Below are 17,262 nucleotides of genomic sequence, written 5' to 3'. Positions count from 1 at the left end.
TTAATATAACAAAGTGGAAAACAGATGAATGAATAAATTAATTGCTCTTAGAATTGTATATTTTTTCTCAAATGATCCTGCGTAACTGTTTTAACTATTTTTTTCCTTAGCTTAACAAGTGAATGAAAATGTCTATTTTACTTCTGAAGTAAAAATACAAGGGTTACTAAATTAAATTATGACTTTTTGATACTTTCTGAACCAATATAAGCATAAAACATTATTCTTTTAAAGCTCTAAGAAGTTAAACTACTAAGCCAGTCATATAGTTAACTGATTTTATTCAAAACTCACTAATCTACATACATATTTTATTTAATCATTCTTTTAAAAAGTACTGAGCTTTTTTGCATGCAGTTTTAGGATGTTTCTGTTCTACTCAGCAGAACTGCATATTTACTACCTTCACTAAGATTATCTGCTGGCTAGAATTTGTACATCTGTTCTTAATGTTCTTTCCCAAAACATTCTTTAGTGGCTGCTTGCCAATATACTTCAGTGTTGATATTTAAAGTATTAATTTGTATATTAACTCATATTCAAAAGTAAGCTGTTGAAATAAAATTTCAACATTTAATTAAGCTTGCCTGATGGTTATTAAATATTGGCAACCAATGTACAATGTATTCTCTATTTGATATTCTCCTATGTAGCCATAATATTGCTAAGAAAAGTTTTCTTATATACTTAAAAATTAAATTTACACATAAATTATTTAATTCAACACTGTAAACAGGACTTATTGTCACAAAGATCTCAATTCCAATGGTTCACCTAGATAAAACTAGGTAATTCAATTCCACAAATACTTTTACATAAAAAGTATGGTATCAAGAAGTAATGATAATTACAATAATCACATGAAAAATAAGTACATAAGATTATAGACAGATTTACTTTTATCTTATCTTGGCTTAATGCCTAATAACAGATTTAAACTCTCTATTTTGGTTTTCACATAATTGTGCAGCACTGTTGAGAAGATGTGAGACAAAAAGATAAAAGCATCTTTTAAAAGCATTAAAACATTACATAACTACAGGAAACCATTACTCTATTAAAAACCTAGTTCATTAGAGATGTTTTTGGAATTCTATGACAATGTTTTGGGTTTAGTAACCAAATATAGATGGTCCCCATTATAATTCCAGTGGCTTCTACTATTTCTGCCTGCTTCAGTGTGATTGTTTAGAATGACAATTTTGGTACAGCTCTCACAGCCACATAATGAAAGCAACAATAAAACTCTTGTAACATGTTCATATGTGTGTGTATGAATACTTAATGGAAAGTTCAGTTCAGTCTTGTCTGGCTCTTTGCGACTCCATGGACTGCAGCACACCAGGCCTCCTGTCCAACACCAACTCCCAGAGCTTGCTCACTCATGTCCACCGAGTTGGTGATTCCATTTAATGGAAAGAGGAGGGCATTATTTTATATTTTGGGTAGTGTCTGGCTCTGAAATCACGAAGACTTAAGCTCAAATATTAGCTTACCTGCTCACTAATGGTTCCATATTGACAACTGTTAAGCAGCTACATCTCACGGATTCAAATTCTAGTTTTTCTGTTTACACTCTAATTTTTCTTTAGCATAGCTCCTGGTACAGAATACACATGTTGCAGATACCAGTCATCATCAATAGATACACATATATGTGTATTTCTTAACTATGAGACCAATTTATTTGCTTAAGCCTTCTGAAGTAAAAAGTATTTTGTTATAATTGCTAACAAAAACAAATATGAATTTTACTTCAGAAAATCATGCAATCCTACCTTTACACTGCATTCCCTGGCGAAAGAGGCCTTTCAGTAACCGCTTGCAGTACTGACATATCGTGGGACGGGTGTATGAGTGAACAGCAAACGTGTGTGGGACTTTCACCCTGCACATGACCATCTTTTCCATCCAGATTGGGCGACCACTCCAAGAAGGAATTCTCTTACTAGGTTCTTGGTGAACATGTGACTAAAACATAAGTAATTTCCATAGTGTAAGTCAATATTAAAAACAAAGTATTCAGATCAGGGTTTGACCACAGAAGTCATTTATTTCAAACACTAAAGCCACAAATAAAAAAATGTGGATCTCAGCAGTTTTCCTTGGAAGCTTAACTTACCAACCCTCAAATAAGGAAAGTGTAGAATTTTTTTGGTATTATTTATGCAAGGTATTTTCATCCTCACAGACATGTATCCATTGATTAACTATTATTTGCCAGGCACATATGACATTTCACAAATAAAAAACAAAACCTTAAAATGAGTTTATAACATGTTCAAATTCCTTACCAAGAAATTAATCACAGGAAAATTAAGTAAATTCAGAAGGGTTAGTGCTGCTCATGTTGAGCTACTGAACACACGTCTGAAAATATTTTAAAACAAGTCTGAGTTTTTTAAATCTGTTTTAGTAAATACTAAAGTATGTAAAAATCTTTCATTAATAATGGCAGATGCAAATTAAAACAACTTTACTCTTAGTAAGAATGCTTTAAGAAGTTCTTTGATACTTTAAGTATATTCCAGCTATTTGGTTTTTTCCCTCTCAGGTGAGCAAAAAGGAAAATTAAAAAAGGTGTTGGTTAAAAATTTTTGTGTCATTTGAGGGATAAATGGACTTTTAAACTATGACCCTTTTTATGTATACAAAGGAAACAATCAATTTAATTCCAGGTCAGATCAATATAGCTCATCACATTCATTCAGCATTCATTGACTGTCCTATACTATGTATTGGAAATATGAAAATGAATACAGTCCATATTCTCAAGGACAAAACCCAAATACCTAACTGCCATCTAGATCACCACAGATCTTGCTGTAGCTGCCTGCATCCTTCACTGCCAGGACTGCCGTCTATAACTAGTACTGTGGGTAACTCAGAATTGAGTCACTGTACATTGATATGTTCAACCAACAGAAGCCAAAAGAAATCAAAAGACAGAGAAGTGTACAGGAGAAATGAGTGGAGAAGAAAATAAAGGGCTTTTTTTCCTGAAGGAAGTAGGAGGAAGGAAAAAAAGGAAAAGGACTGACAACTGGAGGAAACACTATAAAAACAACACAAATACAGCCCCCTCGGGATAGTTTTTCAGTAATGTGTAGCCAGAAACATTCTAAAGCAAATTACGAAGCAGTTAAAAAAAGTACAAAAAGAATGTTAAAACCCAAACCAAACTTGCAGACTTCAGCTATCTATGGTGTCCTGCTCTAGCCTGGCCCACCCCTCCTCCACGTACAGAGCACCGTCAGCAAAAGGAACACTGAAGTGATTCCTCAGAGCTGATAAAGCAGCCAGGAGGAACTAGAAACGGATGCCTTCAGCTTTTGCTTATCCCTGGGCCCCTAGTCTAGTGGTGTCTCAACACTGTGTTTCTCTTGCTTCTGCTTCAACCACTTAGTCTGTGTCTCAAGCTTAAAACATACACATAGAAAGACTGACCTGAGTTATACCTGGGTCTTCTACTTAGCAGTGCAGTGATTCCTAACCTTTTCCCCATCTGAACACCCTTATGCAATCTAACCAGTAATAGTGGTTTACCATCTACTGAGTGACGAAGGCAAGAAAGGCACAACAGACTTACTCAGCATTTGGAGGATGGAGAATGCTGGCAGAATTGCCTAGAGCACTTGGCTAAAATGGGACCAGTGAGAGTAAGCAGAATTGAGTGGAAGCTCTTTTCTTACCTTGCTTTAATGGCCCTCTTTACAAATTACTTCTTAGCTTAAACTCTTTCTTTCTTATTGATGTGTAGCCAGAAATTTTCTGAAAGTAATCTAATTATTTCCACAATGTGTGTTTAAACTAATTTTGGCTGAATTGCTCATAAAAACTTCGTAACAATACTGCCAATCATCTCAATCATCTAAAATAATAAAGGCAATATAAAAAATTTAAAGGGGGCAATTCCCCAATTATATATATTTGACTTTGGAAGATTATTCAGTGAAAGAAATATCTCCACTTTTAATATGCACACTTAAGTATCAAGAATTTCTTTCTACCTTGCTTCTGTACTGTTCCTGCAGAAATTTTCCCAAATGGGGAACGCCCCAGTGGTCCAGGGCTTAGGACTTTATGCTTTCAGAGCCAAGGATGCAGGTTTGATTCCTGGTCAGGGAACTAAGATTCTACAAGTCACGCAGTGGGGCAGGAAAAAAAAAATTTTGTCCCTAATGCACTGAGATGAACACTAATCTTTCTCGTCTCCAAACAGCCATCACTCAATATTGGTTTCTCTAAACGTGGTGGTTCCATTTTAACCAAATTCAATGAACAGTCTGTTTTCTTCTGCCTCTCCACCTCTTTACCTGATTCCCTTTACGCTGATTTCAGACACTGAGAGAAACTGCCTCCTTACATGACAACCCTAGGGTCAGATTCAAAGGCTTCTATTCCAAACTGGCCTTCTATCATATCAGTAGTCAGTGAAGTTTATTATTTTGACTCCTTAGAAATTTTTCTTCCTCATGCTTTATCGATGAAATCAAGAAAATAGCTCCACGCCTGCCAGGACTGTGGTGAGGATTACACAAGAAGAGATAAGTAAAGCATCCCAGCATGAAGACTGGCACCGGACAAGTTACAAGGCTCTTCCTGCACAGCCACTGAGAGTGAGCTCTCTAAACCCAGTTCAGACTCAGGGTGCTCCCAGCTCTTCACTATCTCCTTCACTCCTTTACACTGTTCTCTTTTACCACTCTTCCTTCCCTCTGATCTTCCTCCATGAGCTCTCAGCTCTTCTTACTGTATGTACCTTCATTTTTGAGACTGTATTCCTTACTACAGTTTCTACTTGTTCTAAAACACTCTGCACAACCTATCCAATTCAAACATACCACTCTCCTTATACTTCTCTAAAGAATTTTCATCCTCCGGGTAAAATAAAAATGAATAAATTAAAACTGAATACCTTATTCATCTGCTCGGTCCTGTCATTTCCTAATCTTATAATACTCAGTGGGTATGGCTGACAAACCAGTACTGTTTGCGGGGTTCTTAAGACAACATACTTTCATCCTACAGTCCCCAATTCGAGCCAGGTTTCCCTGTGTAGCTTGTGTGTAAAAGGCATTAATCTTTCCCTAAACTTTCGCATGTGTTTATAGTAACTCCTCATTCTCAGTTCTAATGCTACAGCACTCATCTTATACTTTAAAAATGTCATAGTAGGGCTATGCAATATGGAAACATGAGATTTTTGTGAAAGAATTTCAGAAGCTTCTATTTTAGATCCTCAATTTAGCGAAATCTTGTGACGAAGCTGTTAAGACAACAGTCCAATGGCTTGATTTTGCCATTAATATACAGAAGGCCAAAGAGGTTACAGAAATAACTAAATTAAGACTGTAATCTACAGATGGAAATCATTTAAAGTAGTACCAAATAAGTAAGGCAGTTATTTCTTTATTCCCTAATCTACGACACTTACCCTTGAGGGGTACAATATAAGAGGAAAAATCATGGATTTACACATAAGCAGATCTGGGTTGAATTCCAATATTGTTTACTAATTTGTTCTGTGACTTCAGTCAAGTCACTTGATAATTCTGAGTGCCAACTATCTCACGGTATACAGACCTCACTGGAATATTGTAAAGATCAGTGATGTCACTCAAACACTCCTTCATTTATGACTGAGTGCCCACTAAGGTACAAGGTACGGAGCTGGGCATGGTGGGGCAAAGAAAGACATGAGTATTGTCTTCTCTAAAAAGATAAACTCCTTGAGGACAATCTAATATAAAAGGCTGTGATACTACCGTACAATGCTATACACACCATCAAGGAGGTTTGAAAAGTGGTATGGCATTCAGAAAAATAACTTCTAGGTAAACGGGAATCTAGGTCTAGAAAAAGCACATAGGAAAAAAAAAGAGAAAAAGCACATAGGATAGATATCAACAAGAGCAAATGTGGGGGGGTGGGGTGGGGAGAAAGGATGTGTTCAGGGAACGCTGAATATACAGAGGTTTCCTTGAAAGAAGTGATCTAATTGGTTGTTGACTATTAAGCTGTAGTGAAGTGTGGAGAGCAGGAGTCAGGGTACTGATCAGGAGACTGATCTTGTGGTTCAAGTGATAAGGTGATCTCAAAGTATACAACATGCAATTCACTGCTACTGGTAAGCCCTGTCTACAGTGATACATTTTAAGTTTCTGAAGTATAGAAATGCTACTGTTCTTTAGTATATAACTTATGATTTAGGATGAAACATAAAGAGTAAGTAGAAACATAAAGAGTAAGTGGTAAGAATGCCCTCTATTATCTTGAGTACATACCTCTTCAGTGGGAAGGGCTACATAATCAGTCTGCAGGGGTCTTGGAACTGAGAGGCCAGGTCCTGGCAGGGATACATTTGAGAGACGTCTCTTTCTTACACCACTACAGTTATTTGGAATCTTGAAGGCACATCGTTTATGATAATTTAATCCACAGCCTAAATATATTTTAAAAGGTTAAAAAAAAGTTTTTTAACTTAACCATCTAAGTGCATACATTAAAAAACAAACCGGGGCTTCTTTTATTTTCTCTGGCAGCAGTAGCTATCCTAATGAAGAACCCAGATAACAAGCTAAGAAGAATAGGAAATATGTAGAAACGTTTATTTAGAAACGTTAGGTTAGCTAAAGCAGTAGTTTCTTCAAGTATGCTCCCCAAGGCAGCACCCAAGAATTTGTTAGAAATCTAATAAATTACTGGGCTTCACCTCAGACCTACTGAATCAGAAACTTTGGAGATGGGGCCTTACAAAGTAATGTTTCAGCAAGTCCTCAAGGTGATTCTGATACACAGTAAAGTTTGAGAACCACTGGCTTAGGTAACTTCAGCAAACTGTGGACTATAACATGTAAAAATTACATGCAATTCAGAGTTCAGTGCTCATAAGTAATTTTATTGGAACACAGCACTCTCACCGTTTACCACCTGCCCATGGCTATTTTCATGCTACAATGGCAAAGTTAAGCCACTGCAACTGAGACCACATGGCCAGCAAAACTTAAAATCCCAGCATGCACCCTCTGGTCCTTGAGAGAACAAGTTTACCGACTAATCAGACGTGCACCTGCATCGTACCCCCCTGGCAATTCTAACATGGAACCACCAGATTGCTCTGCTTCTAAACCTCGGGTACTACCTAGTCACTGACCAATGATCTTATTTTTTCACTGATGATTAAAGAACGCAAATGTGAAAACTTATTTCAAATTATCAAAAATTTAGAACACATACCTTCACATTTCAGTCCCTGGCGTACCAATCCCCAAAGCATCTCACCACAGTAATCACAGAAAGTAGGTGCTTTGTAAGAATGCACATAGAGAGTATGCGGACGAATCTGGAAGTCTTCTACTGTGGCCAAAGCTTTAAAAATAAGGGAAATATTCAAATAAACCCTATACTTGCAGTTGTGATAAGATTAAGAACATCGATCATAGTCACTTATGTCAAAGCATACAGAATTTTTCTTTTTCTGAAACTTTCATCTTTCATCGATAAAAAATTATTTTAAGACTTTAATATCATGGCTTTTGAACTTTATTTTAGGAAACTGACCAACTTAAAATAACTTGATCTCTAAAAGTATGTATTTTGACCTCCAAAAGCATTTTCTTGGAGTTAGATTGCAAGTAACTGTCAGATTTATTTTAGCTAACTAAAAACTATTTAACGTATAATGTACTGGGAACTAGAACACTAAATTTAAAAAAAGTATAGAACATAACATTAACTTATAGCAATGTTTCTGGGAGAAATGCACTCAGTCCTAATTTAGGATCCCAGGATACACTCTTTCTGTCCTCCACAGTCCCAGTGTATAGGAAAAAGACTCTTCTCCCCTCTGTGTGCAACTCAACAAAGCAGATGCATCCATCATCAGACATCCTTTCAATATCACCTGCAAGTCACTAAGGATATCCCTGTGGGCTGACGTAGGCTCCAGAGCAAAGAAGGAATAAATATGAGCATGACCACCAGGGAAGACAGGGAGTAAAGCCCCTCTACAATGAAAAGGAAGACAAGGACTGGGATGTGTTCAGAATTTGGGGTTGTAGTGGAGAATATAAACAGTAAGGACTAGAGACTAACAAGGAAAGGTGGTGATCAGAAAGAATCTCAAGACTACAAAGATGAAACTGGGAAGAGGGAAAAATGGTGGCAGGATGCTGGACTCTTGGCCTGGCCTTTCTTCCTTTCCTTCTCTCCCATCTCTTTACTTCTTTTTTCCGTCCCTCTACGTCTCTCCCTCCCTCTTTCCTTTGCTGCCAAACAGAAGTTCCACAGGCCTACTATACACATTCTTTATCCCTTGACACTTCTCACTAGCTATCCTGCCCACCTGCTGTTGGATGAGGTAAGAAATAGCAGAGGTTAAGGAACAATGGATGGCAAGAATGGGTGAGAGGGGAAAGGAGAGAATAAGAAAATGTCCACGAAGAAAAAGAAGAGAAGGAGCATTGTTTTCATGGACTCAACCAATATTGCAATTTCCTCTTCCACATCTTTATTATTTCTTTCTTTTTTTCCCTTCTGATTTTCTTCTCCAAATGGTCACAGAAATGGGAAAAGGAAACAGAATTTCAGTGTAATTGTTTAATTTCCTTGGAGGAATATAGAGAAAATACAAAAGAGGAATATATAGTTCTCTTCCAATTCAACTGATAATTCCCTTAGCTTAGTAACACTTTAATTCAGGGCTTATTTTCCTGGGGGCTTCCCTGGTGGCTCAGATGGTAAAAAGCCTGCCTGCAATATGGGAGACCTGGGTTCCCTCCCTGGGTTGGGAAGGTGCCCTGGAGAAGGAAATGGCAACCCACTCCACTGTTCTTGCCTGGAGAATTCCATGGACGGAGGAGCCTGGTCGGCCATGGTCCATGGGGTCACAATGAATTGGACCTGACTGAGCGACTAACACTTTGTTTCTTATTTTCCTATTTTCTCATCTGTGATGTAACCTTCCTGAAAGTAAAAATCACATAATAACCTTATTATAGATGAAAGAAGTAAGCAACTATAGTATTTACAAAGTATAATTGAATATAGTATTTAGTTGAAGTCCCGCCCCCCCCACCAAAAAAAGGCTCTTTGGAGGGGGGAAAAAGGCAACAAAATAGAAGAAACTATTTACTTACCTGAAAGAACAACTTCTATTAGGTCTCCTTCATGTATTTCATCTGCTGAGGTAATGAGCTGCAGAATATTTTCTGAGTTCATATCATGGCGAAAAAGAAGAATTTTGTCATACATGCCAAAGAATCCACACTCTGGAAACTGTAGGAAAACAGTCCTGTATCAGTATACTCATTTCGTAAGTAAATGTCTCAATCTTATGTAATAATTTTAAATGTACTTTTGTTGTTGTTGTTGATCAGTTGCCAAGTCCTGTCCAATTCTCTGCAACCCCATGGACTGCAGCATGCCATGCCTCCCTGTACCTCATCATCTCCTGGAAACGCTATTTGCTAACAATTTTATTAATATCCAAAAAAGATCAACCATGTGCTCAAGCACCTTGGTTAAATCTCAAGTTCAAAAATATAAAAGTAAGCAATATATATAATTACTGATATCTTAAAATATTTGTCTCTTAGAAGTACAGAATTGCTTTACTCAGTTATTGATGAAGAATAAAACCTTCAACTCAGTGCTATTCTTACAAAGACTGAGGGATGAGCAGTCTTTCCTGTCCTTCAGAACTGAGCTGCCCATCTAGTCACCTACCAGCCATACTGTTGTTGTTCAGGATGGACACATGTGGTTATTTAAATTTAAGCTAATTAAAAATAAATAAAAGCTGAGTTTCTCAGTCTAGCCATATTCCCTGTGCTCAATCACCACGCTAATCTAGCTTGAGTAATCAACTGTTATTTATGCTTCCCCTTAACTTTTACATCTTGATGGTTTACCAAATTTAATATCTTCTTTATGGAGTCAACTCACTGTATCCTCTAAATAAGATATCCTGACCTTGAATGATATTTCCTTGTTCAGATCCAGTTGGTTTTGTAACGAGCAGCTTGATCATGTAACTCATCAGGTTTTCCTGTTTACTTTGCCCACTGAAAAAGGCCAGGCCAAACTTGTAGCCCACTTCTACATCAATTAAGGATCTTACAGCATATATTTTAGGTGCAGATACCAACCTAGTTCACCTTACTTTATGGCCTTAATTTTCCCATTAAAAATTCTTATATACATCTCTAAAAAGGTCTCAATTCTAGGGGAAAAAGTTAAATTTTTAGGAATTGAAAATAATGACTTAATTAGAAAGTTTAAAGTTTACTTGCATTTTAAGAAACCTAAGTTAATAAAGTGTAGAAATATTTAGAATTTTTATAATACTATATATCTCTTTTCAATATTTGAGTTATGGATATTTTTATAACTTCATAACATGCTGTAAACAGATCTAACAACGTAAGAATTTTCCACTGAAAAGAGTAATACAGAATCAAAAGTTATTTTCATTAAATTTTAACTTAAAATTTAAATTTACTAAATTTTATTTAATTATTAAATTAGAAAACAGCTAATGGAGAATAAAACTGAGTTGTAACTAAAATACAACCTTAGTTGCAACAATTCTTAAGAATTAATAACAGAAGGATTCCATATTCCATCCTTATAAAATCTCTAACAAAATATTTATATGAATAAAACTCATTTTAAAAAGTCAAAAAAATTTTTTATATGTCTTATAAGTGAAGGGTCCTATGGTGTGTAGAGGTAAGAGTCAGTCCTTGCCTGCCAGGGGCTTACAATCTAGTAGAAAGAGAAATAAACTAAATATATAACATGATAAGAGAAATGCCAAGAATGAAAAAACCCTAGAAGAGGGAATAAAAAAGACAGACTATCCCTTTAAGAGTGCTATTTGAGCAGAATCATAAAAAGAGAAGCAAGATTTCCATGGGCAGAAAGTGAAAATGTAAGGGTCATCACTGAGAAAGTATAAGGTAAACGACAGAAGGGAAGTGGACTCTGACAACTGGAGAATGAGGTGACGGGGGTGGGGGGGGGGGGCGAGCAGGGATAGAAAAAAGGCAAAAATGTACACAGGAGCCCCAGACGGACCATACAAACAGAGAAACTCACCATCTGCAGAGCTGGGTTCTCAAGCTTTGCAACCTACAAACTATAGCACCTTAGATAAGCTGCTTAACCTCTCAAAGCTCAGCTTCTTGTCTATAAGTTAGGAATAGTAAGAGTACAAGCTTTTTTTATTTTTTTTGGTGCACCACATGGCATGCAGGATCTCAGTTCCCAGGGATCGGACCTGTGCCTCTTGCAGAGGAAGCATGGAGTCTTAACCACCGGACCTGCAGGGAAGTCCCCATGAGTACTAGCTTTAAGTGATTCTCGTCAAAATTAAATTATTTGATGACTATAAAACACTCAGCACTGTGATCAAATAAACACTAGTGGTTCATATTCTTCTATATCCAAAGCGGGAGAGACAAGGGGGGCCAGAGGAAGGCACGAACATGACCAATTTTAAAGGATAATGCAGACAGCACTGAGTAGCTGCGACTGGAACAGAAAGAGACAGAGCAAACTCCTAAAGAAGGCAGAAGCTATGGGGCAGGAGAGAGGTATCAGGGTCTGGATTATATAGAAGACAGGAAGCAAGACAAGAAACACTTCCCCCTAGAAACTACGTTTGGTAAATTATATGGATCACTAATTCTGTTCTGACCAAACCAGAAGTCCCCACGACTAAACATACCAATGAGAGAAGAAAACATAAAAAATTAATGGCTTAGCAAAATTATGAGTATTAAGACTATTTATTTAAGATATACATTGTGTACCAAGCTAGAAAGCCATCAGTGACGATAAAGAACAAAGTAACTTTCTGGACTAGCAAATGTCATACTATATTCATCTATATGGTTGAGAAATTACAGAATTCTCCAGGGGAAAGGAAATGTAATAACAAGTCTGTGAAAAAGAGTTTTTTGCTATTCATGATTATATAGGTGTGTTTGGTAAGACATTTAGGAATTCTCTGAAAACAAGGGTCCTCACAAAATGAAGTAACAGAAACTGTGGCCTAAAAAAGAGTCAGAGAGAATATTAAATATTGCCACTGAATATAAGGAAACAGTGTTGCCCACCATTAAAAATATTATGAATCTTGAGGAATGAGTATTTCAAAGATAAACACTTAAAAAGTAGAAACAAAGAAATAAACCATAAACACACTTAAAAAAATCTAAACAACTGTAAGGAAAAACTCCATAAAAAACAAACAAACAAAAACTCTGTTAATAAGCTTTGAATATATAGAAATAGACTGTTGATGATTTTTAAAAATTCAGAAATTGATTTTCAACCAGGAATGAATTCATAACATCATGTCTCACCTTTGGTCACACACTGGAATCATCTGTGGAGCTTAAAACCATGTTTGCTATTTTCACCCTAAGCATCTTTATCATTGACTTCTTTGCAACAAGCATTTCTGCCACATAACTTACTGCCCATAAGGCAATTTTGCCATCAAAGATAAAGTAACTGGTTGACAGTTTGGTTTCAAAGTATATTACCATTTCTTCTAGTTGGCAACATCATCAATGGCTTTACTGAGCTGACAAATGAAGCAGACGCTTTACCGTCTAAGCCACCAAGGGAGTCCTGACAAATGAGGATGATTTGCCCCAAAATGATTTGGTTTCTTATTTTGGAATACACTACACATCAGAGGAGAAAGAGGCTGAGGGCCTTAAAGGTGCAGAACTCATCCCACATTTCTCATAGAACTTTGGAATGTCTACCAACAGACATGTGACAGAAACGACAATGTAGAAGAAAGCTTTCACAACACAATACAAAGCTTGGTTACAAACATGCACCCCAGTATTTGGAAACTGACACTTCTCTTAATGAAGGAAGAAATTTTAGTGAAAAAGACTAAGCGCAACATGGAACGAGAAGAAAATGGACTAAGTAAAAAACCACATACAGTTGAACAATCTGTGGGCTAGAAGTGCCGACCCCCATGCAGTCAAAAACCTATGCATAACTTGACAGTTGGCCTCTGAATCTGCAGTTCTGCACTGGCAGATTCAACTGACTGCAATCATGTAGTACTGTAGTATGTGTGAACAAAACACCTGAATGTGACCAAAATGCCTGTGGCAAAGATATCCACAGCAAAGATGCTTAGGGGAAAGTATCAAGAACATTTAAAACAAACAAAACATAACGAAGATTATTCCTAGATTTATGGTTAAGCTCTAGGGGATAGGACATGGACACCTGATTTCAAAATTTACTTTTATATTATTCAGTGTATTTTATATATATATATATATGCATGCGTGTGTGCAAGCTAAGTTATCTCAGTTGTGTCTGACTCTTCATGACTCTATGGATTGTAGCCCACTAGGCTTCTGTGTCCATCAGATTCTCCAGGCAAGAATACTCGAGTGGGTTGCTATGTCCTTCTCCAGGGGATCTTCCTGACCCAGGAATCGAACCTGAGTCTTTTATGTATCCTGCATTGGCGTGTGGGTTCTTTACTGCTCAGTTCAGTTCAGTTCAATCAGTCATGTCCGATTCTTTGTGACCCCATGGACTACAGCACACCAAGCTTTCCTGTCTATCACCAACTCCTGGAGCCTACACAAACTCAAGTCCATTGCATCAGTGATGCCATCCAACCATCTCATCCTCTGTTGTCCCCTTTTCCTCCCGCCTTCAATCTTTCCCAGCAACAGGGTCTTTTCAAATGAGTCGGTTCTTCACATCAGGTGGCCAAAGTATTGGAGTTACAGCATCAGTTCTTCCAGTGAATATTCAGGACTAATTTCTTTTAGGACGGACTGGTTGGATCTCCTTGCAGTCCAAGGGACTCTCAACAGTCTTCTCCAACACCACAGTTCAAAAGCATCCATTCTTCGGCACTCAGCTTTCTTTATAGTCTTTACTGCTAGCACCACCTATATATATAGCAACAAAGAACCCATGTGGGAAGCCCTATATATAACACACACACACACGTACATGTATCAGTTCAGTTGCTCAGCTTTCTTTATAGTCCAACTCTCACATCTATACATGATTACTGGAAAAACCAGTCTTGACTAGACGAACCTTTGTTGGCAAAGTAATGTCTCTACTTTCTAATATGCTGTCTAGGTTGATGACAGCTTTCCTTCCAAGGAATAAGCGTCTTTTAATTTCATGGCTGCAGTCACCATCTGCAGTGATTCTGAAGCCCCCCAAAATAAAGTTAGCCATTGTTTCCCCATCTACTTGCCATGAAGTGATGGGACTGGGTGCCGTTATCTTAAGCTTTCTGAACGCTGAGCTTTAAGCCAACTTTTTCACTCTCCTCTTTCACTTTCATCAAGAGGGACTTTAGTTCTTCTTCACTTTTTGCCATAAGGGTGGCATCATCTGCGTATCTGAGGTTATTCATATTTCTCCCAGCAATCTTGATTCCAGCTTGTGCTTCTTCCAGCCCCGCATTTCTCATGATGTACTCTGCCCAGAAGTTAAATAAGCAGGGTGACAATATACAGCCTTGATGTACTCCTTTTCCTATTTGGAACCAGCCTGTTGTTCCACGTCCAGTTCTAACTGTTGCTTCCTGACCTGCATACAGATTTCTCAAGAGGCAGGTCAGGTGGTCTGGTATTCCCACCTCTTTCAGAATTTTCCACAGTTTATTGTGATCCATACAGTCAAAGGCTTTGGCATAGTCGATAAAGCAGAAATAGATGTTTTTCTGGAACTCTCTTGCTTTTTCGATGATCCAGTGGATGTTGGCAATTTGATCTCTGGTTACTCTGTCTTTTCTAAAACTTCCAGCTGGAACATCTGGAAGTTCACGGTTCACGTATTGCTGAAGCCTGGCTTGGAGAATTTTGAGCGTTGGTTTACTGGCATGATATGAGTGCAATTGTGCGGTAGTCTGAGCATTCTTTGGCATTGCCTTTCTTTGGGATTGGAATGAAAACTGATCTTTTCCAGTCCTGTGGCCACTGCTGAGTTTTCCAAATTTGTTGGCATATTGAATGTAGCACTTTCACAGCATATACATATACATGTATAGGGACATACATATATATATCTTTTTAAAAATGGACTTGAAACAGTTTGACATAGAAAAACTAACACAATAGCAGAGTGTGTTTCCTTATACCTATACCAATATACTGGATTCCCCTACTATTGACATTTTCACTGGTACATTTCTTACACTTAATGAACTAATATTGATACATTATCATTAACTAAAGTCTACAGTTCATTCAGATTTCCCTAGTTTTTTCCCAATGTCTTTTTCTTGTCCCAGGTTCCTGTTTAGGATACCATACTTCCTTCAATTGCCAGATCTTCTTAGGCCCTTTTTGGCTGTGCCAGTTCCTTAGACTTTGCAGAGTTTTGAAGACCTTGACTGTTTTGAGGAGTACTGTTCAGGGGTTTTCCCAGATGCCTCATTGTCAGAATTTTTCTCCTTATTAGACTGGAGTTACAGATCTCGGCAAAGACGACATCAGAGGTAAAGTGTCATACTCATCATATCAAGTGTACCTACCATCAACACGATCAACTACTGTTGATGGAGACCTTGATGATCTGACTGAGGTCATGTTTGTTAGGTTTCTCCACTGAAAAGCTATTCCCCTCTCCCACTGATAACACACTCTTTGGAAGTACGTTACTATGAGCAGCCTACACTTAACACTTGTTAAGGAACGACAAGTTATGTTCCCTGCCTTCAAGGCAGAGAAGTATATAAATTATTCAGAATTCTTCTCTAGGGGAGATTTTTCTATTTCCTACATTTATTCATCCAAATGTATTATATGTATCTCTCAGTACGGACTTAAGGATAATTATTTTATACTTTGGGATACAATATATATCCTTTTAAAATACATTTTTTATTTCTTAGTAAGAAATTTATTTACATGGCTCAAAATTTTAAAAGTACAAGAGTGGAGTGCAAAATCTAAGCTCCAGTTGCCCAGTGATCTCCGCCATGGTCAACAACACTGCCAGTTTTCCCAATATCCTTCTGAACATACTTTATACCTAAATAATAGACATGGATATATCTTTTCCTCATTTTACACAAATGGTGGCAAACTATAAACAGTGTTCTGTACATTTTTTTCCACTTAGAAACATATTTTAGAGAGATCATTTAATAACAATATACAAAAGTGTTTTTCCTTTTTTTTTTTTTTTTTTACAGCTGCACAGTTTTATTTTACCAATTCCCTACTGATGGGATATGGGTTGAGGAGGAAAACTAAAGCTAAATAGTCTTGAGTTCACTTACAAAGTTGGCTAAGTCACTTAACCTCAGTTTCTCCATTTGTAAAACAGTACCTACCTTGTAAGGTTATCACGAAAATTAAGTAAGTGAGTATATGTAAAGAGCTTAGAGAACTCCTGATGTTTTGAATGCCATATGAATTGACGCTATTGTTCCCAATCTTTTTTATTACAAATAATACACAGTATATAATCTTGTATACACATTTTCCCCATCTTTTGAATATATGAGTAGGATAATTTCTTAGAAGATTTGCCAGGTCAAAGAACATACACATTTAACATTTTTTGGACACTCCCCAAATGCTCTTTACAGAGGCTATACCAATTATACTTCCAAAAGTAACATATCAAGAATGCATGTTCTTTCCTTCATTTCTCTTTCTGTGGCTGTTCATTATGGTTTGTCTCAAGGCATTTTTTAATTTCTTCTTTGATTGCTCCACAGATCCACTGTTTTTTTTAGCAGCATGTTGTTTAGTTTACATGGAACTGTTGGGATGGAGTGTGCACGTGGAGACTCTTCCTCCAGTCTTATAAAGCCACCAATCCTCCTGTATTAGAATCTCACCCTGAACATCTTCTTTAACCCTAAGTACCTCCTAAATCTCCTATTTCCAAATATAATTACAGTGAGGGTTAGGGTTTCAACAGATGAATTGAGAAGAGGAGCCCATTTCAGTCCATATCAAGTATACCATCAAACTTCTTGACTTTAGGTTAAAAAAGTGTATTTCAATGTAGTTTTCATTATAAGAAGCAAAGTTGAGCATTTTTCATATGCTTAAGAGATAGCTATATTTTCTGTAAACTATTCATTTTTGCCTCTTTCATGGATCCATAATCTTTATAACTTCAAATCCAATCATCCCTCAGAATGTTTCTCATTGTGTGGGACATCCTTAGTAAGACCCGAACAACAGACCAAAAAACACAAGCCCCCTGTATATTTAGCAGTAT

At 37.1% G+C, this 17,262-nt stretch overlaps 1 protein-coding gene across 1 annotated transcript in view; it reads right to left on the bottom strand.

Moving 5' to 3' along the window:
• Positions 1-17,262, bottom strand: part of PRKD3 (protein kinase D3) — an 86,168-nt gene that overhangs the window by 35,820 nt on the left and 33,086 nt on the right. The window contains exons 3-6 of the mRNA XM_065929428.1: positions 9,141-9,279; positions 7,240-7,371; positions 6,288-6,445; positions 1,779-1,971 (exon numbers count right to left, since the gene is read on the bottom strand). Coding sequence (XP_065785500.1) covers positions 1,779-1,971; positions 6,288-6,445; positions 7,240-7,371; positions 9,141-9,279 — 622 coding nt within the window. The remainder of the gene's footprint in view (positions 1-1,778; positions 1,972-6,287; positions 6,446-7,239; positions 7,372-9,140; positions 9,280-17,262) is intronic.

This window comes from Muntiacus reevesi, chromosome 3, assembly GCF_963930625.1.
Source record: "Muntiacus reevesi chromosome 3, mMunRee1.1, whole genome shotgun sequence".
Lineage (NCBI taxonomy): Eukaryota > Metazoa > Chordata > Mammalia > Artiodactyla > Cervidae > Muntiacus > Muntiacus reevesi.
The sequence above is the reverse complement of the archived record's forward strand: the minus strand, read 5'-3'. Positions and strand labels throughout refer to the sequence as shown.